The sequence below is a fragment of the Catharus ustulatus genome, chromosome 6, assembly GCF_009819885.2.
Source record: "Catharus ustulatus isolate bCatUst1 chromosome 6, bCatUst1.pri.v2, whole genome shotgun sequence".
Lineage (NCBI taxonomy): Eukaryota > Metazoa > Chordata > Aves > Passeriformes > Turdidae > Catharus > Catharus ustulatus.
This window is the reverse complement of record NC_046226.1, coordinates 12619686-12641143: the sequence shown is the minus strand read 5'-3', so window position 1 is coordinate 12641143 and position 21458 is coordinate 12619686. Positions and strand designations below refer to the sequence as shown.

The following is a 21458-nucleotide window of genomic DNA, read 5'->3' as shown; positions in this document are numbered from 1 at the left end:
ATTGCTCAGTTTACCAAACTGTCTGTGTTCTACTGTGCACTGTGGAAGCTTTATCTTTACTATAAATGTAGTAGCAAGATTTTGTTTTTAGAAACTTAATTTATCTTAAGAAGTGTAAATTACTTGGTTTTACATGCAGTTTATTGGAGTACCTTTTGTTCTGCTGCATATATAGGTAGACCTATATAAAAATTTTAAGTCACTTTTTGCTGCAAACAGCAATTCTATTACTCTGCTGATAAGTCAGCAACTTGCACAGTTGTGAAATCTTTCCTCTTTTTTTCCAGTTATGACTGGGAAAAATTGACACATTGCTCTTACGAGTCCGTGTTACCTGTCCTTTAGCAAGCTGTGGTTGAGCACTGCATACTAAATGCCAGTTATCATATTGTGCAATCTGTATGAACAGAATTCCCACTTCCACAGCTGTGGGAATAGAACTGGGAAGCAGTCAAATATGCTCAGTCCCTCAAGGCTCCTCTCAAGGTGACTGGTGCAAAGTGCAGTGAGGTCCAGGGAATTCTTCTGACCTTTTGGAGGCACAAACCTTGGGAAACAAATGAGTGTTGTTAAAGTGGTGACATCTTTCAGATGATAAAAGTAGCAGCTTTAAAAAAAAGCTTTTGACACTTTTGACAGGCTTGCACATAATTAGATAGTAAAAAGAAGGTGTGGGTTGGCAAGGCATTAGATATGAATGATATGCAGGTTTGTATCCATTTTTCTTTAAGCAATGTTGCAATGAAGATGAAGCCCTCTGAACAGTTGCGTAAAGCAGAAGTTTTAATGTGAAAATGGATTGTATGTGTTTGAAATAATTCAAGGGAATCTGGGGAAAGCTACTGGCACTCTCATTTCTTTTTCTGAATAACTCCTTTGCCTCGTTAAGAAGTCCTTAATATAGCATGTTATGGGTATAATCTTAGAACTGTGTGCAATGGCTTACCCAGTGTCTTGTTTCTTCACTTTCAAATTAATTTTCAGGAATAATAGGCTTTTTCTTGCACTGTGTGTTCTGAACATTACCCTTACTGCCTTCACAACCTGTCAAGGATGCAGGAATACTGCAAAAGGAGAGGGTGAGTTTTGTAATTTGCATTGAGGAGGAGAAGGAAACATGGGAAAAGGGAGTGAAGATGAAGCAGGGCCTTAACCTACCTGTAGTGTATGAATGTTATGACTACTCACAGAAAAATGAATTATGGGGAGATACAAATAAGACAGAAGACAATACATGGCATTTAGTATTCCTGTGGGATTTGGGAATCTTCAGCTTAATTTGACAGTGTATCATCAGCAGGCCAAATGTAGTGATGGCAGTAGAATTGGGTTCAGTTAGTGGCAACTGTGCCTTTCCTATTGCCATGTTTCCTATTGCCATTGGATTTTGTCCATGTTCTGTGTGCTGTGCCATCTGGGAGCCTGATTCCATACTTTCCACCTGTACACTGGATCCCAGCTCTTTCCCACAACAAATAGAGACCAATCCTTGCTGCTGAAGCTCCCTGAGCTTCCAGCCTGGCAGTATTGCCAGCTCTCTCTAGTACCTGCTGGTGGTAATTGCCCTGTGCTCTGGGACCACAACTCCTGAGTGCAGCTCAGATGTGAAGGTATCCCTGCGTGTACTGACTTGAGATATGGGGCAATCTTTTTCATGAAGGTGGGAGTAGCAACAGCTGCCTGTATTGTAGGAACTTGTCTGTGAGCAAAGAGGTAGTTGTGAGAGCCTGGTCTGTACTGGCAATTTTTAGATATTATTTTCTTTGCAAATTTTTAATACTATTTTGATTTCCTGAGAGAAGGTCAGGCTGACTTCTGGAGGACCTGTTGGGGAGACCCTTTTCCCATCCCACCGCTGCCCTGTCCCGTTTGCCAGGCTCCAAGTCCTTCAGAAATCAGATGGGAGCTGCCAAAACAGCAGATGTTTCTGCTGAGTGGACTGTAATCTCTCACAGCACTGATGCTGATCAGGCTTTGTGTACAGGTCTCAGCAGCACAACTGAATGTCCTCCAGCCTTTGCCATGCCTGACTGGGCAGTCCTTAGCCCTGACTGAGGGCTGCAGGGGTAGGGCTGTTAGATTTTACTGATGATGGAGGTAGGGGACACCTTCCATTAGATCAGGTTTCTTAAAGTCCCATCTAACCTGACCTTGAACATTTCTAAATATGGGACATCTGGAGCTTCTCTGGGCACTCTGTTCTGGTACCTCAGCAGCCACTGAGCAGATTGAAGAGAAGACTCCAGAACCTGCACCATGAGAGGGTAGTCTCTTGCAGAGTTTGTGAAGAAATGCTTTGAAAATTCTAGGGGCTCACCTTTTTTCTGTAAGCACTTGTCCATGAAAAAAAATGGGTTTTTAAAAATCATCTGATACAGATCCATGGATGCTAATGCATTCTCTTTGCTGTTGGTTGTTTTGTGGATGAAGTGGCAAACAGAAAGCTCTAGCATCTCTGAAAAAATTAGAAAAATTATTTAACTTTCCTTTTTAAGCTCTGGGAAGTAAGAAAATGTATAAACTAAGGCTGAATAATGAAGCTTAAAACTGTTTTATTCATGTGTTATAAGTTTTTTAAAATTACTTAATCATTCCATATAATTTTTGTAGGAATTAGGCCTCATTCATTCCAGAAGACAGACTTCCCTGGAGTCAGATAAATCCAATAAACCTATTTAATGTAATTTTAGAATGCGGTAAATATGAAACCAGTAAATTTGATGTGCAGTTCGAAAACCTTTTTTGCATGCAAAGGGAGCTAGTAGGGTATTGAACCACTTTGGTTCAACACAGTAGGAAAAAATATTTTTCTTCTTTAATGATTAGGGAAGCAGAACTATCGCACTCTGTGAATGAATTCTCAAAATGTGTTTTCAGTTACCCATTTGGGTTTGGGTTTATTCTTGTGTGGATTTTTTGAGGAGCAAGTTGTTTGTTTCTTTGCTTTAGGTTTTGTTTTGTTTTTTCTTTTTTTTTCTTTTTTTTTTTTTTAATTTGATAGTGGGCCTACAAAGCTGTCTTGTTTCCATCTAAAAGGAAGAAAAGGAGAGGTGTGGATAGATATGCCTGAGTATGTGACCCCTTTGTCTTAGTGGGCTCACTGCAACAGCAGTTGCTTGTTGGCTGAGGTGTAACAGGATTCCTGATAACTGGATCAGTTTTCTTTTCTTTTCAACTTTTGGCTTTACTAATACTGAATGCTGGGTTTTGGTGAAGAAACAACATTTGGAAACTGTTACAAATAAGACCATTGAAGGCCAGGAGTTGGGTCACTGGCTCAGGAAAGCTGTAACTCTGGGAGTTGGACCTCTCTGCCATGGAAAGAGCCTGACTTCTGGGGGATTTCCTGAGTGGTCATGCTAAATACTTGAAATATGACCATCTGATCTGTGTATCCTGCCATGAGCTTGTGTATTAAGTTTGTGGCTTTTATGTTACTAGGTATTTTTGTGAAGAAGCTGTATTGTACTAGGCTTCAACCGTGATTGTCTTCTGCTAAAATGAAGGATATTTTGAAAAAGGCATCTCCTGCTTGCCATGGTTGACTTTAAAAATATATGTGCTGTGAACCAATACTGTTTTCTGAACTATCTCTTCAGTGGAGTTGGGAGAAATATTTTCCAACCGGTTTCAACTTTTTTTCTGTCTCTGGTAAGTCTAGTGATTTTCAAGTTCAATGTGGTGCTCAGTTTACTGCCCATGAAAATCACTGCTCTGTGCTGTGTTGAGGAAGTTTACTGTACCTGAATGTTGTTTTGGGCAAACCTTATCACTGCAATAATCTTTACGTACCTGCAGACCACTAATCTACATGCAGGACCACTTTGAAAAATGTTCCTTCTTGAGTTGTAAGTAAAGATTGTATTGTTAAACTTTGCCTTTAAAATACTAAATTCATTAGTTCAAGTGGCTGTACTTGACCTAACTTGTGTCTGTTCACTTGCATACAGAAGTCTGACTTAAGTGAGGTCCACCCACATCCAGAGCTAAGAAAGCATAAGAGAACGCTTGCTCTAAAGCTTAGTGGCTGTATTAGCCTTAAAGGTTTGTCTTTGCTGATAAGCTCCATTTTATTATGAAGGTTGAAGCTCAGATTCTCAGTAATCACAGGGTTACAAGTGCCTTATCAGCCAGGCTTTCTGCAGGGTTTGTTCACACTAGTCCTTCAGCACAGTGATATTAGGAGATGGCTTTTGGAAAAGGATTTGCTCTGCACAGCCTTCACCCATCTAATCTCTCAAGTGAAAATGCATACGGGAGAAGTACTGACTGCCACCAGAAGGAAATCAGTCCCACAAAGTCCTTGAAGGAGAGGAATGGTCATGAGCCAGGCTCTGCTTGGACCTTGGCCTGGGGCTTGTTCCCAGCCAAGGGCAGACCAGACATCTGCTGACTCTGTCGCTTTTACTGAGGGCTCTCCGTAGCCCTGGGGAGAGACAATATTGCATTCGTTGATCAAAGCGTATTTGTAAACTTTTTTCACCCAACATGAAAGATATAAAATAACTTATCTCTCTCCCCCTCCATCTCCTCCTCCATGAAAGCCTGAGTTTCTTTTAAAAATAGGCAATGTGCTGTAGCATTTCCAAGTATTGCAGAGGATGGAGCAAGCCTTGGAATATAACTCACTCGTTCTCACAGGGTGGCAGGACCACACTTGCACAGTGTGCTGGGAATGGCATCACAGCTGGGTGAAATTTGTGACAATGCTGTGCATCCTATTGTGGTGAAATAAGAATATGCTAGGGAACCCAATCAAAATAAAAAGAATGCAAATTGTCTTCGATTAGAGGAGTCGTATTTTTAAGCAAATACTTTTTCACATTGTATGTGTTTCTCTGTTTCCTGAAATAAACCTGAATTAACTTTTTATTTAAGGATAGCAAATAAAGGGATTTTTTTCTTCCTTCTTCTAATCAACCTTGAAGCTGTTATCTTCCTGGTTAATACCATCAAATACTGTATCAAATGTGGTGTCTCTGACTGTGTTTGAGTCCTTGGCAAGGGCAGTTTGCTCTTTCTGTATTTATGTCAGCAAAGATTTTTTTGCTGGAGAGTGGGAATATGTAATGGAAAGAGTCTACAATAAGAAAGTATATTACTAATAATTATATTATTATATTGTATTCTGTTTGTCAGAACTAAGTGAAGGGAAGACTTTACCCTAGCTGAAGATGGAGAGTGTGGGTAAAATTCCAGTCTGTTATGGGCATCCTGGATGCTTCTTTACCTCTGCCATCCAAGCAAGGCTATCACTAATTAATTCTCACATGCACTAGATTAACTACTCATTCTAGAAAAAATTCTATATTTCTGTGGGAGTCACTACTGAATATGACAGGTTTTAAAAGAAGACTTATAATAGTTTTCTAAATTTGAAATAATTCTTCCTTTAAATATTTAGATTGTGATTTGTCTTTGTGACAGCCTGTAATGAAGCCTTACACTGCATTAATTTCAGAAACTAAAATATTCACAAGGTACAGAGTTCTAAGGAAAAGTCCAACCACTGCTGAAAGTAAAACCATTGGCTGAGACCAAGTACCCAGAGTTTGCAAAAGTGATAAATCTGCTTTAGACATCAATGGCCCCTTCTGCAGGTGCAGGAGGAATGTTTTATTCTCTTTGTATTGTATCCCTTAGTTTGAGTCTACAGAAAACAATAAAGCTGATTAGCCTTTAAGAAATGTAAATGTACAATGTTTGGGAGTGGTATTTATTTTACAAAGAAATGCTGTTGATTAGAGGCTGAGATTTTCCAATTCTTAGTTCTCTTATTTCTTATTATGAAACAAGATAAAACATAAACTATTTCAAATTGATAACTATGGATTATTTACTTTTGATGCAGTCTCAGTTTAGTAAATTTGTGATTTGTAAATAAATGGAAAAGTATTTAATTGCTTATGTACTTTTGAAGTTCAATAGTCTTTTCAATTTGTTTTTAAAAAGCCATATATAGATAAGTTTATAATTTTAATTAATCTGTAGATTATAAAAAAATAGATAAAAAGCTAGTGGTCCAAGTAAATTTGAAAATCAGTTCCCATTTTAATATTGAATATGGAAATTAGGAAAATGACAAAATGTATGCTGGCCTAAGTAGTTTTTTAAGTGTTTAAATGGTCCTGTCTCTAATATAACATAAAGGCTGCATTTAACTGCAGATCAGCTACTGGCTGATATAGCTTAGGGTTTCGTGATAGTGTGAATCAACTTTTCTTTTGTAAAATAACTTAAATACACAACAAACAAGAAAAAAAATAGAATTTGCTTGTAATGCATTACCATGGACTAACATCGTTAACTTTCAAAATATGTTTAAAATCAATTTTCTTGCCTTTTAAATCTCTCCTGACTGCAAGGAAATCTTCCTGCTTTTATGCATGACATACTTGAAGAACCAAATGGAGTCATCCAGTTTTTTATGGCAGTGAAAAAATATTGAACTAAACACTATAAAGTTTCTAAGAGAACTATTTTTGTGAATTGATGTGTTGTGTTTATTTGCATGGGGTTTTAAGTACATTTAGGAGAAACAAATCTTATCTGAATTGGTTCTTTTTGTCTGGTAGTGCTAAACAAAAGCTGAAGGTTTTTTACCTTACATCATGTGATGAATTTGTATTCATTCCTTCTTAGCTTTTGTTGGATGACTTGGACATTGAGCCATGGCTGTGACATGGAGAGTCATTGGAGATGCTCTCCCATGTTCCACAATCTGTTTTTCTTCTCTTGTTTTGAGACTGTGATACAAGTACACTCTCAGCACATCACTGAGAATAGAAGATGGTAAAAGACAGCCCAGCTGTTCTGCCCTGATACCTTGATTACCCTACTGGTTATTCCATTAGAAGTTCTTGTTAGGCTGCATCTTCAGCTTCTTAACTCCAGGCAGGTGCCATGGAGTCCCTTCCTTTTCAAACTACTATCCTTGCATTAATATTATGCTGCGGAATATTATCTTTAGTCTCCTGGTTTCTGTTTGCAATGCTGGGGTTTGAGTTTATTTTTCTTTTTCAATGATATGGGCTGGTCCCAGCGTAATGTGGAGGAATCATAACTGACCAAAGCATTTTCTATCGACTTCTGTGTTCAACAGAGCCAGCACAGCAGCTCTGAACTGTTAAAGCATTTATGTTGATAGACCTCTTCTGGGTAAAATTCCTCTAATTTATTGGTGTGTCAAAAATTTCTTCCGTCTTCTTCTTCAGCACTGTTGGGGAAGATAATTTTTAACTGATTGAGTTCCAAATAGAAGCTCATTTACCATCTGTTTGGGAAAAAGTAGTAAGCTGTTGGCTATAGAGTGTCAGCTACAGGCAGGTCAAGGGCACATGCTTATAATTTTGCTACAGTGATTCCTAACTAATTAGCCATGAGGAACTTTCTGAGAATGTTCTGTTAAGGTCATTTTCTGCTCTTCCCATTTTGTTAAAGAATGCAGTGCTCCCAGCTGTGAGGCTCTGAGTGATGATTGCTGTTATGGATTTATCCTTTCAAATTCTTCCTCTAATTTTAGGAAATTAAATTCACTGTCTTTAAGTTTCTAGTGGTAAAACTGTAAAAGGACAAGTTATTTCTCAGTGAGTGTTGGGAAATACAGTAATAAGATTTTATAAATACTGGGTTGCAATAGCTAGCTGTGTTAGAGTAAGGAAAATACTGTTCGCAAAAAAAACCATCTGTAGTCAATACAAGTTGACAAAAAAAACTTGTATTATTCTTTTTTATTAGAATGGTTTAGAAGTCATCTGTTCTCACAAGCTGATGCTGTACTTTACTGCTACTGTGGTTCCCAGTACATCCAGAACAGGGCATCAGGCAGAAGTGTGGGATAGAGTTTTCTTCCCATTTCCTCCTACACATACAAACCTTGTGAGGACATGGAAAAACTAATCTGGGCTGTTCAGATTACTTAATGTGAGATGTACCTGATTGTACCCAACTAGGGCACCTCCTTGCATTGCTAATCACTCTTAAGAACATGCATTAAAATACAGAATGAACTGAAGAGTTGTCCTACCTGTTCAAAAAGGTACTTATGTATACATACATAAGCTTATAGATAGGCAAGGCATTGTTCCTGTAGGTGTTGGGTTTAAATATTAGGCATGAGTTCTTGTTCCTCATAATCAAAATTTTCCATCTCAAAAAGTATATATGATGCTTTCACTTTTATCCTATTATACATACATTTATAGCAAAATACAATTAGAGGATTAGACATTCAGCTGGCAACCAGTTTTGATTTCCAAAACTTCACGTAAAGCAACAATATTTACAGTTTTACCTGTAGTTAAAAGATTCTGCCTGTTTTTTCCCCCTAACCACACAAAGTAACAAGATTAAATAGGATAACATTATTTTGGGCTTTAAATCCACTGTGCTTCTCACAGTGGAAAACTCTAATCTGGCTAGCCAGTCCAGTGTGTACCAGACTTTATGATAAGCTGTTGCCCATATGTGTTGTCATTGTCCCAGGAGACAAACCTGGAGAGCTGCTGCTGTGTTTCAGGTATGGTCCAGTGTTTTGCATTAGAAAAGTGAGCAGAGGAAAGATATTTAGTCTGTGAAATACTGTCGACACTAATCTTTTAAACAAAGGAGCTTGGCATGGCATCGTCAAAGGAAACTAAACCTGCTGGTTTATTTTCCAATTGTTCCCTTGCACAGAGACTCTGGTCTGCGAATGACCGCTGACATTATGCCACAGAATGTGATACAAGGAGAATACTTGGTACTCTCCAATCTTGCTTCAAAGTCTGGAAACAGTATCATGGCTGCATTCCTCTGCATTCATCTGTTTCTGTGCAACAATGAATTGCTTGTGTTCATTCTGAGAGAAGTTGGATGATTGTCTCTTCCCAGTTTTTTTTTTTTTCTGTTGCTGTCAATTCAGAAAAGTGTATCTATCCAATAGCTTACCTGCCTGACTTCTGTGACCCTGACTCAAAGATGCATGAAATGAACCAAAAAGGGAGGGCAGGATTTGGAAGGTGTAGGAGATGCCTGCCACAGAGGGATGTTTTTCTGCTCTCTTAGAGTTTCAAGCTAAACATAAGGTATCAAAAGAAGTGGAGCAGAGAGGTCATTTGAAAGTTAGTGGTAGTGTTACTCCCAGGATGCTTGAAGGAAGTAGTTGGAGTATCTCAGTTACTTGCATGAGATCTCAGTGATGATGTGGGCAGGAGAAGGGGAACTTGCCAAACATGTGCCGAGTGACTTGTGTCACATCTGACAGCTTTGCAGTTAAGTGCAAAAACCATGGGCCTTTATGGGTGGAAAGATGTTTCTGGAAGTGTAGGATCTTCAGTGTTCTGAATTGCTTGCTTGTATACTGGGTCAAATTCAAGCTATGATTCTCCTGATCTGCAGGATTGTGATTTTTTTGTTTTCTTATTTTTTCATAAATACAGGTTTTAACTTTCTCTCAATTGATGGCATGGCTTTCTCAGCATCTGCTGTGTTCTGCCACAGACTTAGCTGCATGCTGAGGGTGGAGAATTCCTTTCTATCCATGTGCAGTTTCACAGGGCTGTAGTAGTGGCCTTGAAGTTCATAGCTATTTCCAAGGAATGTAAAAACTTGTACCAACTGATTTCAAGAGAAGTGCAGAATATGATACACTTAATGAAATCTCTCAGTGATGAAAAATATTCCTACCAGTTGAGCTCAATTCAGGCTTGCTGGCACAATCTATGTCTTTATGCTAGAAGAAGAGCTGCTCTGTGTGCGGGTGATGCTGCCTTTCCACTACCATCCCTTGCCATATTTTCCATCATGTGGGTTATCTTTCATTTTTGACAAAGACCACTGCTGGAATTTGCTGTCCTCAGAAGGCTTGCATTTTCTTTCCTGATGGCCTGCAGAGTATCTAAACACAACAACAACTCTGCAAAGACTTCAAGATGCTGATTTTAAAATGTATTATAAAAAGGTGTCTAGCTACCACAGTTGCAATCAGTTTTGGAAGTACTTCGTGTACAGTTTTGTCCTGTTAATTGGTGCTCCAAAGAAACTATGTAGATTGAATAAACTCAAATTTGTTTACCAGTCTTTTGAGAATATTTCCACTGTCTGGTCAAACTGCTATGGTCTGAGCTGGACAAGATAGCCGCAAAATTAATGTCTGCATAAAACAAAGGTGGAATATGTTTAATAAAGTAGTTCTTCTGGGGAAAGAATGCCAAGTCTTATTTTAATTATTTCATGCATGTTAACATACAGTTAAGATTTAGGTTTTTCAGAAGGCAGGAATCCAGAGAAAAGAGCATGCATCTAACAGGCTTCCTTCTAACTAATGGTGTCAGTACGTAATTTAGCTTTAGCCTACATACAATGAAACAGTATTGAAATCACTCTTGTAAACAGCATACACGTCCTGTTGTTGGCTTTGCTTCAGCTGTTTCTTCACATTTGGCTAAACTCAAGTAATAAATTGCTGTAAAACTGGAATACACTCTGGAAGCAGATTAATCATCTGACTCAGTATTGTCTTTTAGTTTGCCATGAGAAATCTTTCCAATCTATGAGATCATGGATTAGCTGGTTGGACAATTTAGAGAGGCATGTACTGCGTTCCCCTTTTTGCTGCATTCCCTTTGAAACTTGTAGCATCTCAGCAAAGCAAAAATGATAAACGACTCTTTTTTCCAAGTTTTACCACAAATACGTATTGCAATGAAAAATCAGGCATCTGATTGATATGTCCTTGTTTTATCTAATTTTGGACATTTATCCAGGCAGGTGGCATTTATCTCATGAGATGTAGATTAACCCTGCCCATTGCAGGTGGGCAGGAATCTTTAAGGTTTCTTCCATCCAAAACCATTCTATGATTTACATGTTTGAGACAATGATTTAGACTTACCTTAAAATTGGTGAAAATAAGTGAACATTGTAGAAAGTGGCTCACTTCAGGGTTCAAAAAACATGTTGCATAAATTTCACTGTAAAGTCCTTTTCCTTCCCATTGATGAAAAAAGGTAATGATTAATTCTGTTGTGCTATTGATGCTGCCCGTGTAGGTGGTGTGATGTCTGTTCTGTCCATCCATGGCAAGGGGTGGTAGTGACTGATAAGGAGATCTAACACTTGAAGGCTATTTATCTGGGTTTGCAGTCTCCTTCATATGCCTTTCCAAATTTCATTACAAATGTGTGCTAAAATATTCCTTGCAAATGTCCTTTGCTGTGAGGATGAATGGTACACTGCAGAGGCAGGTCACAAATTAGGCTAACAACACCACTCTTGCTTGTGTGGGCAGAGTAGGTGGCATCTGCAGTGACTCCTTTTGTTGTATTGTTGTTTTATTGTGTTAATTGTTTTTTTTTTTCTCTTCTGATACCATACCATTTTGCTTATTTGGCTGTGTTGAAAGTGCAACTTTATTGCTCAACATACTGGGATGTAATGATCTCAATGGCATGAACATTCCATCCTCAACTTGCTTAACAACCAGATTATGCTTATTTTATAATTGAATTTTGCATTTTTCATAAAATGTAGTTTTATTGTATTCTGTGCCTCTTTTGTAGTTTACTTGTACATACATGCAAAGAGGAGGTAAAGTGAAGTGGTACTGGAATGTAAGCAATCTTGTCTCCAGCTGCAATCTTACTGAAAGCTGTTAAATTATTTTTTTTCTGCATCTTTGGGAGGGAAGTGTACCCAGTGAGGTAACCACCATAAAAACCAAACAAGCTGTAGGTTACAGCAAAGATGAGGGTTGTGTTGCCAGGACCCTACAAGAATGAGAGTGGAAGGCATGGATGTTGTGGCCAAGAAAGGGTTTGCTGGGGCCTGTTGGTCAGTGAGGGTGTGAGGGGAAGAGTCACAGTGACAGATGGGGGAAGGGGGCAGAAGGGAGAGAACTGGACATCTTAGTTATTAGAGGGAGTGATTTCTTACAGGACTGTAGATAAACCAGTGACACTGATTTACCACTTGAAGATTAATGTCTGGGCAAAATTACTGCTCCTACACACTTAAAATTAGTGAAATGGATAGTTCAGTGAGGATGTTTTCTTTTGTAGCAAGGGTAGATCATTTCAACACTCACTGATTTTCCCTCTGGGTTTCCCTTACTGCCCTGGTTTTGGGATTTGGCTATTTCTTTTTGAGTGAATTCAGAGGAAAACTATTCCTGATTATATTGAATTTGGCAGAATGGCTGAAGTTTGAATTTGGCTTGTATTGGTTAAATCAAGCTTTTGATTTGGTTGCCTATTGTCCAGTATGCTAATCCATGTTATTTCCAGCTGAGTTAAAGTGTAAAGTCATTAAAGGAGTGTGGGGCTTTTGTTTGTAGAGGAAAGGTTAAGTTCTGCAGGCAGCTCTTACTGCTGCCAACATAGCTGCTATTCTGAGTTTGGGGACTAATTACCTGTAATAGCTACAGGACAGTCCTGTGTTGAGCAGAAGTCTGATTAGGCCAAAGTTTGTAAAGCTTTGTCATGGGGAAAGTTTTTTTAATGTTTTTCAGGAACTTGATTCTGATTTAGTTCATTCAGAGCCAGATACTTACCTTACTACTATATTCAGCCTAATAATATCCTAATACTGATATTTTAAATAAGGTCTAAATATCCTTAACAGAATTAACGAGCACTGTGTACTATAATAGCCTGTAGCTATTTATGGAGTGTAATGTAACAATGTAATATTATTACATGGTTTCCGAGGTGTTTCTAATTCAGGTTTTGATAACCACAGATAGCTATTGAGGGTGTGAGGGATGAGGAAGCCAAAACTGATCTGATTAACAGATTTCAAAACCAATCTGTATTGGAGTAGTTTGGAAACGAACAGATTTAAAAAAAAAAAAAAAATTGATGCCATTTTTTCCTAGACCCTTATGATTAAAACTTTGTATGCTTTAGCATTTTTAGATGCACTTAGAAACAGTTGTTTTCCTTTTTTAAACACTTAACTTTGTTTTAAAATTCAACAGAAGTTATTATTATACACAAACCATTTAACTTTTGTGCCCTTTACAAAAGTGGACAATTCTGGTTTGGAAGGGATGGTAATTAAGAACACAAGAAATGGAAACAAACACCACCTTCTTCACAGTGTGAGCTCAGCTTTAACAGAAGAAATTTGGGCTGCAGACTTCAATTGGGAATGAGGGAGAAGTCAATTATGCTTGCAGATAGTAGCATATATATCCATTTTTGCTACAGAATGACTTACTAAGTCATGAATTAAAAGCTATGATCCTTGGCTAGCATTACTTATTATCATCCAATAAGTTACTGCCTAACTTTTGGTTTTTTTAGGTTTCAAGGCCTAATTAAATAAAACTTTGCAATGTTCTTTAAAAACTGCTCATTATTTCCCTATTTGATATGGACTTTGATGTCTTTGATGTTGTTTTCTTCTTATTTCTCCTAACTTGATGTTGTAATAAGAGACTGTGTTTCTATGTGATAGGAACAAAAGTGGTCATTTAGGAAAAATACTCTTATTACTAGTTTTGAGTAGGAAGAGTGTGTAGTCCTTATCAAGGGTTTACAGTCTTGAAGCTTCTGTGGGTTGCTTCCAAATATTGGGTGAATTGTAAGCAAAGTAATGACCATTTTAATAACTTGCAGGCTTAGATTATAGTTACTGAGTAATTCTGAATTTATTTGGGGTTTTATTTCAATCAGAGGGAATGCTTTCAAAGCTGTTGGTATAAACTAGGGGTTAGCAGATTGGGTCAATATCTGTTCTTCAGCCTGTGTATGGTAGCTTGAAAAAGTGTATTTATGTATTACTTATGTATTTATAATGTATTTCTATTACCTATATGAGACAGAAAAATCTGGAAGGGTGTGTAGCAGATCAGAAAATGTAGCTCTTTACCTGAATGCCCAGCAGTGTCAGAATGTTGTGTTGAGCAGAACAGTGAAGGATGATGATTGATCACTGCAGATTTCACATGCAGATAATTGGTAGTGGAACCCAATTAACAACTGGCCCTGAAGCCAATCTTGTCATCACATCTTACTTAAGTATGTATCTTTTATTTTTATTTTTATTTTTTTTTAATCTCTTCCTTTTGGTCACTTAAAAACCTTCATCCTCAAGAAGTCATCTGAGAAAAGCCTTGTTTTTACCTGCAGCCAATTGCATAAGGTACTTCTAGATGGCTATCCTTTATTGATAATGCATTTTTTTTTTCTTGCTGTTTTGTTTAGATGACAGTGCCTCTGCTGCAAGCAGTATGGAGGTCACAGATCGCATTGCCTCTCTGGAGCAGCGTGTCCAGATGCAGGAAGATGACATCCAGCTGCTCAAATCTGCCCTTGCTGATGTGGTCCGACGCTTGAATATTACGGAGGAGCAGCAGGCCATGCAGAACAAGAAAGGACCTACCAAAGGTTTGCATTTCAGATAGATGTAAAAGAGATAGTGCAGTTCAACGAGTGTTTCATATGTATTAAAATAGGTTATTCATTAGATCTTGAAATATTCAAAATCAACAAATCAAACTCTAAATAAAATACATTTGAAATTCAATCTGTTTAAAAGAACACATGAAAATCGAGATGGTTAAATCTGTGACCCTTCCACAGTTTACATGAACCAGCAAAGCATTTGCATTTTCTTAATGCTTAATCAACAATCTACATTTAACCACTGCTATCACTTCCTTACTTCTGATCAAGATGTTTTATAAACTCTTTAGGGAAGGCATTGCCTTCTGTGGGTGAAACTCCTAAAATATTGGGGATTTTTAATCCTAAAAAATTAGGATTTTTAATTTCATCAAATTAATTTTTAATTTCATTAAAAATGAATTAAAATGAAGTAAAATGCAATTAAAATTTAATTTGTCTTAAGTGTCTATGCATCATACAGGCATAAGACAGAGCTCCAAGCTAGCACAGAGCTGACATGACTGAGAAGATGGTACAAAACAGCTCTCAGTTACAAAGGAAAGGTAGAGCTGTGGCTGTTGCCTGACTGTGTTCCAGAGCAGCAGCGCCAGAGCCATCAAGGTGCAAGGTGTGACAGATGTCACTGTTTGGCAGAATTCTGTGCTGTGCCCATGTGCCACAGTGTGCTCTCTCAAGACTCCTGCTCTCCAGGAATGGGTTTTTCTGTGCACAATTCACTAAAACTGGACCTGAACATCCAGCACTCCACAGGAGTGAAGGTTTTTTAGAACCCAGTCATTTACTGTAGTGTGTGAGGCTGCAAAGGCCTGGGAGACTGCCTGTGTGCAGCTCAGAGAAATACACAAGGTATTTTAGGGTGGTCTTGGGAGTAAAAGTGGTGGCAACCTAGATGTGGAAAGAAAACACTGACTTCACAGGCTCTCTGTTGTCTAACTTAAGAAGTTGTTTCTTTTGGGGTCCTGCTATATAGAAATATTAATTAAAACCTTGCTTTGCATGAGAATTGTGTTACAGAGTTATGGATTCATAATTTTCTCAGTTTAAAGTTAGTACTTCCTTTAATCTCAGTTATATATTTGTGGCCCTGCAAAAATATGTACCTCTAGTTATTGATTTAAGTCTAGGTAGGAACTACTTAATTTGTTGAACTGAGATGTCATGTTTTTTACAAAGTTTTGTGTTGGGAGATGACGAAAGGTGAAAGGAGCAGAATTACAGAACCAAATTACAGAATTACAGGTTGTGTCTCATGCTAGCTGTCAGGTGGACTAGGCACTAAATATCTTCAATCTTGTCTTCATGTTCTCTTCCCTTTCTCTTGTAATCTTATTTTGTCTTTGTTTTATTGATAAAAAATTTTAAAATATCAGATAAGTTAAATGTTGCTAAAGATAGCCTCCACTGCGCTAAAATGTTCCATCAAATCTGGTTTTACAAGGGATTAAAAGGCTTCATGTTGCCTGTAAAATAGATATTATCTGATGCATGGAGGAAATAAAGTCTAGTAATTATTACTGAGTTGTAACCAAATCTGTTTTTGCCTACTGGCTTTACTTAGCAAGATATAAACCAGATTTTCATGGATTCTGTGAGCAGAGTTGAGCTCTAAATCAGGAGAGGTTTTCTTGGTCATGGCAGACCATTAGAGCCATAGTTCAATCTATGCTGAAGAAAAGCTGCTGTAAGCCTATTCCCCTGTCTTCTGTGGCTGGTTTTGTAGGAGTTTGTTTGTTTGTTTGTTTGTGGTATTTTTATATGTGTGACTTGGAGGTTTTTTAAATATATATATGGCATGCCTGATTCTTAATGTGTGTGTGAAATTACAGTGTAAGGAGTTTTACTGTAATAATTCAAATAGAGGACTACAAATGTCAATTGCTCTTCCATTGCCAATTACCTGAATGAATTGCCCACGAAACCCACCTAATCTCTGGAGAAGATCACTACTCTGACTGTTTATGCAAAGAACTTCCAGTTTGCTGTACATCAACTGTATCATTTAGTGTATGGTCAAACTTATTAAACATGAATTATAAACATGGAAGAGAATCTGAAGTATTCTGAGAACTTGGTTTTTTTTCCCAACTGTTTTGTTAAATATGACATATTTCACATGATGGCCTATTATTCCTTAGTAGGCAAAACTACTTTATAATAAATTGTATGCAGTTACTTAGCATAAGCCTAATTTTAGTTTGGAATAGCATTATGGAGGCTCCTGATGGAGACTCTTAGGAGAGGGCTTTTTTAGACATGGGAGGAGTGAGAGTGGTGGCTTCTCATGCTTTACCCCTTGGGCTGCATAGACTGAACCTGTTTATTTTCCCTATGTTGTTTAATGACTAATTCCATATTAGAAATTTTAAAAAGTGGAATTTGATCCCACAGAATGTTACAGAAGTTGTGTCCAAGCAAACTGATGTTTGAAGCATAATGTATGCTGGTGTTTTCATTTGATCTATAGATGAAGTAGACCAGGATTAAGTGAATGTGTTGGGGGAGGCCTGTGCCTTTGGAAAAACAGCATCTCCCCCAGTACTTTATAAAGTCTGGAACAAGAATATTCATGGGACAAACAACTTCATTTTTCTGAGTACTTCAGATTTAAAATGAATTTAAAGACTTCAAATTTCAGACTTTCAAATGTATGACGGAAAAATCTTGAGCTTGTTTTCAGTCTTTGTGCTCTTGTTCTAAACCTGAGCTAAGCAGCTTAAAAGCAGCATACATCATGGAAAGGGAACGGCTTATCTTGTCCATTTATGGAACTCCTTCTCTAATGGTGTTTTGAGTTTTTGTTTAGTTGTTTGGGAATTTTTTTTCCTTTCCTTATTTAATTCTACTACTTGGTGGAGTTTCAGTATGGCTTCCTGCCTTTGTTTTACTTGTGTTTGTTGTTTTTTCCTTTTGCAATTATTGGTTTTGTTTGTAAACTTAACAGCCCTATTAATCCATAGATCAGAGTATGATTAAAAAAGCTGCTGCTGAGGCTGATAAACTTGTCAGTCCTGCTACCACAGGTAAGACCTTGAAGCACAAGAACTTCTAAATAAACATTACTGACAAAACAGTAATAGCAGTTTGTTACTGACTTCTAACAGCAATGACATGTTTGGGATTGTGTGACTGTGATGCCAGTTACCACTGGTGTGAACTAGCTGTTGTAAGTAAAACTAGATAGCTCCTGAGTAAACAGTGGATTTATTGAATAATGCACAGTTTTTCTGTGTGCTGTGCAAGAGTTTCATAGTGTCACTTTCTACACTAGTTGACCATTTAAATCTCTATTTCCAGAAGTGGGTTGGTGCTGGATCTGAAGCAAAACTTCTGTTAAAGGTTGCAGGGTTTATTCCTGGCTGCTGCTAGTTTCAATTTCATAAGGTTAGGAGAGTAAACAGACTCCAGCTAGTTCACTCCAGCTACTCTTTAACAGGCATTCTTTTTGAATAACTATAAATAAGAAAAATATTTTAATAATTTATTTTTTAACTTCAATTGCTGTTCTAATTTGTCCTTTCAAAGCTCATTAAAGTTTTGTAAGCTATAGAAAGCTTGCCAGGAGACAGGTCCACAACTTCTCAACTACAGCTACCTGTGGTTCTATAGGATGCAACAGAATCAGTTTTATACGTATGAATTAATTACAGCAATGCAGCAATTAGGAAACAAGCAGCAGAGCTTCTAGCACAAAACTGTAAAACGAATTTAATATACAAAAAAACTAGTAAAGGAGAGGTAAATAGAATTAAGATATCTGAATTCATTTTTTAAAAAATAAATAAATAGCCAAGTAAACTTCAGATGTTTTGTGTGAACCCTAAAGACGACATTAGTCAGCTAAAACAGATCATGGAAGGCGGGGCTGGAAGGAACCCTCAGTGAGCAAAGAGAAAATTTTCTTCTTTTACTGCCTTTGTTGACTTTCTTTCCTGCCATCCTTAGCTCTTCTAAGCCAAATAAGCCTCAATCCTTCAGTATTTCCCTTCTAGGTTGTTTTCTAAATTTCTGTCCTCTGAACAAACAAATGATAACTACATAAACAAGTAAGTGTGTATTCTAACAAAGTTTCAAGACAAAGTTTGTCTTGCAAGTTGCATTCTCTAGTAGACCATATTTGCTGACAATCTTTTGAAGATTTTTCACGTCTATGTTTTTGTTCAGTGTATGAAAACTTAGGGTGAATAAGTCAATAAATGCTTGCTGTCAGTGCTAGAACAGGATGTTCTTACAATATGACCTATAATTGCATACAATTGGTACTGTTTCAGTTTAGCCTTTTAGATCTTTTATCCTTGGCAGTCTTTTTTGAAGAACATATCATAGGTATTCTCCCTGCCATCCTCTTCAAGTTCAATGAAATTTTACGTTCCTAAAGTGACTTGTGACTGCTGCATTCTCTCAGAAGGTGTTTCTCTGAACCCAGAGGCTTTTGGCATCTCTACAATGGCTTGTAATACAAAGTCCTATCAAATTTCAAATGATTCAAGTTTTTTTTCCCTGCTGTGGAGAGAGCACTAGTCATGTTTGTGTCTGTGTTTCCAGGCTATGATCCATGGTAGTTTTCATTGGTACTCATTGCTTGCAGTTTTAACACAGGTTTTGCAACTAACTTCTAACTACTTGAATGGGACTTTTCTGTCATTCTAATTTTAATTACAGCTGTAACATGTATAACATTTTTTTGAGCCAACATTTGATCAGAAAAATGTAGGTAGAGAATGCCAGCTTATTACCTTCACTCTTCTGCTGATTTCAGTTGCTTTTTCTGAATAAAGAGTACAAATCCTTCCTATCAAACATAAGCCCACATTCTTTGAAAAAAGACATTTTGGGGGAGTAGAAATTTCTTAATACGTAATTTACTTGTGGGAAACCTCCAAGAAGATTGAGGGATGAAGAGCTGGAGTTCCTGGGATGAGAACTTGCCTTAATTTCTAGCACTCCTCTGGTTGCTATCTAGCTGTGCAGGAGACTGATGTTTTTTTGACAGAGCAGGATTGGTTTTGAGGACAACTACTTTTGGGCTTACCAATAAGCTCCTTGATCTAGGACAGAGTTTTTACTTTTATTATGAATTATGATGATGATGATGATAATAATAATAATAATAATAATAATAATTTTCAAGAATTCCTTAATGTTAAAATCCTCATCTGTGCTGAATTTGGCCATAGTCACACAAAAACGGCGCACTATGTGGAAAATGTAAAATATTCTAGTGTTGTTTGCTGAGGAAAAAACACAGAAAAGTAAATGAAGGCAATGATTTCTTCTTATACTTGTTTTACAGCAAGACCACTGGTACAAACCCTGCCTTTAAGGACTACAGTTAACAATGGAACTGTATTACCAAAGAAACCAAGTGGCTCTTTACCTTCTCCATCAGGAACCAGAAAGGAGACTGTATCACCAGCAGCAAAAAGGTAAGCACCTATGAGAAACCTTATAGCCATAGAATTGAAAACATGGTATAGCTCCTCTTAACCTTCTAGATATGCAGTTTTTCTTACTTGCAAAGCAGCAGCCTAAATATTTAGTTTGGAAAGAAAAGGATACGGATTTCATTCTAAGAGGCATTCAATTTATTCATTCTAATTACAATTAAGGTTATTACCATGAGAGAATGCACAATGCTTGGTCTTACTGGTTTGTGTTTATTTCTTGCTTTTAAGAATTTAGCAGAGAAAGAATAAAGCATTTCTAGCATGCTCTTGCCCAACATGATGGAAAAAGTGGTGCAAGAATTCTCTGAGTAGCTAGTAGCAAATACATGGTCTGCAGAGAAACAGTGTTATCATTGCAAATCAGCATGTTATCGTTAGTGGTGCTCTCACTAACAAAATTATCATATAAACTGCATGCACAAGGTTAGCAGCATCTCAGGGAGGAGGAAAATTCTCTGCCTAGCACATATTTATGCAAATGAAAACATCCATCTTTAGATATCTTACCATTAGCATGTATTTAAGCCCTTTTAAAAATTACTACTCTGTCCCAATTTGCTTTGAGTGTAGCTGTTTTTAAATGGACTAAATGTTTTATACATCTGGGTTATAAGGAATGGAATGGATAGGGTGAAGCAAGTTCAAGTTATACATGACAGTTATTGTGGTGCTGATCTGCTGTGTGGTATGTGTATAAAAGATAATAGTTTGGGGTTTGGGCTGGGGTTTTTTTTGTACATCTCATGTGTCTCTTCATCTTTTTGTGGTGGTGGTGTTGTCAGTTCTGAGGGAGGGTAAGTTGTAGAGATGAGAGCATTAACCTGCTAAGATCTGAGGTCTCTCTCATAAAGAGAATTTTTCCCCAGAAGGGGAAAAGGGTGGCTAAGGATATGCGGTTTTGTTACTGAAGAGGATTGATTTTCAAGAAACTCCAGATTCTGTTATTGTAGAGAGAAGTTACACTGTGGACAATTAAAATTGGAAAATACCTTATGTCACAAAAATGAACTCCTGTGAGCTCTTATGAGCTGGAGATTGCTGCAGCTGTAGGCTTTGGTAGGCTGGTCTCAATCAGCCCTTAACAGAGGAGAAGGAAAGTAAATATGGTCCAAACTGTTCCATTATTAGATTTGTGTTATCTGAAGTTTAAAAATGTGTGGAAGAACTTTCCTTTTACAAAAGGAAATATATTAGTGTTTTAAAAGGAGCAGTATTTAGTACATGCTGAATTTTAAAACACATTTGTTCTTCTTAAATTCTTTTTTCTTAAAAATTATCATAATTTCATTCTTCCTAATTAAGTTTCAACTAGTAGTTATAAAACATATGAAAGCACAGGCATTGGGAGACTTCACCTGTGATTCCTGAGTCTCTGAGCTCTGTCTCTAGCGTTCAGCATAGGACTTTCTGCCCCAGAGCAGGGTGGGTGAAGTGCAGGTCAGGATCATACTCATGCTTTCTCTGTTCTTGGAGGCCTTTATGTAGTTACACTAGTTCCATCTAGTATTGCCTGCAGCCTGTAGGCATTATCCTAGCTTAGGATCCCTGTAGATAAGTGGCACCCTGTATCCCCTCCACCTGACCCACATGCAGCCTGGATACCCAGAATGCCAGTGGGAAATCC

At 37.5% G+C, this 21458-nt stretch overlaps 1 protein-coding gene across 8 annotated transcripts in view; it reads left to right on the top strand.

Annotated features, from left to right (window-relative positions):
- The window catches only part of EML1 (EMAP like 1), a 128457-nt gene that overhangs the window by 55511 nt on the left and 51488 nt on the right, over positions 1-21458 (top strand). For all 8 annotated transcript variants that reach the window (XM_033061527.2, XM_033061525.1, XM_033061526.1 and 5 more), the window contains exons 2-3: positions 14187-14369; positions 19681-19813. In XM_033061527.2, the coding sequence (XP_032917418.1) occupies positions 14187-14369; positions 19681-19813 (316 nt within the window). The remainder of the gene's footprint in view (positions 1-14186; positions 14370-19680; positions 19814-21458) is intronic.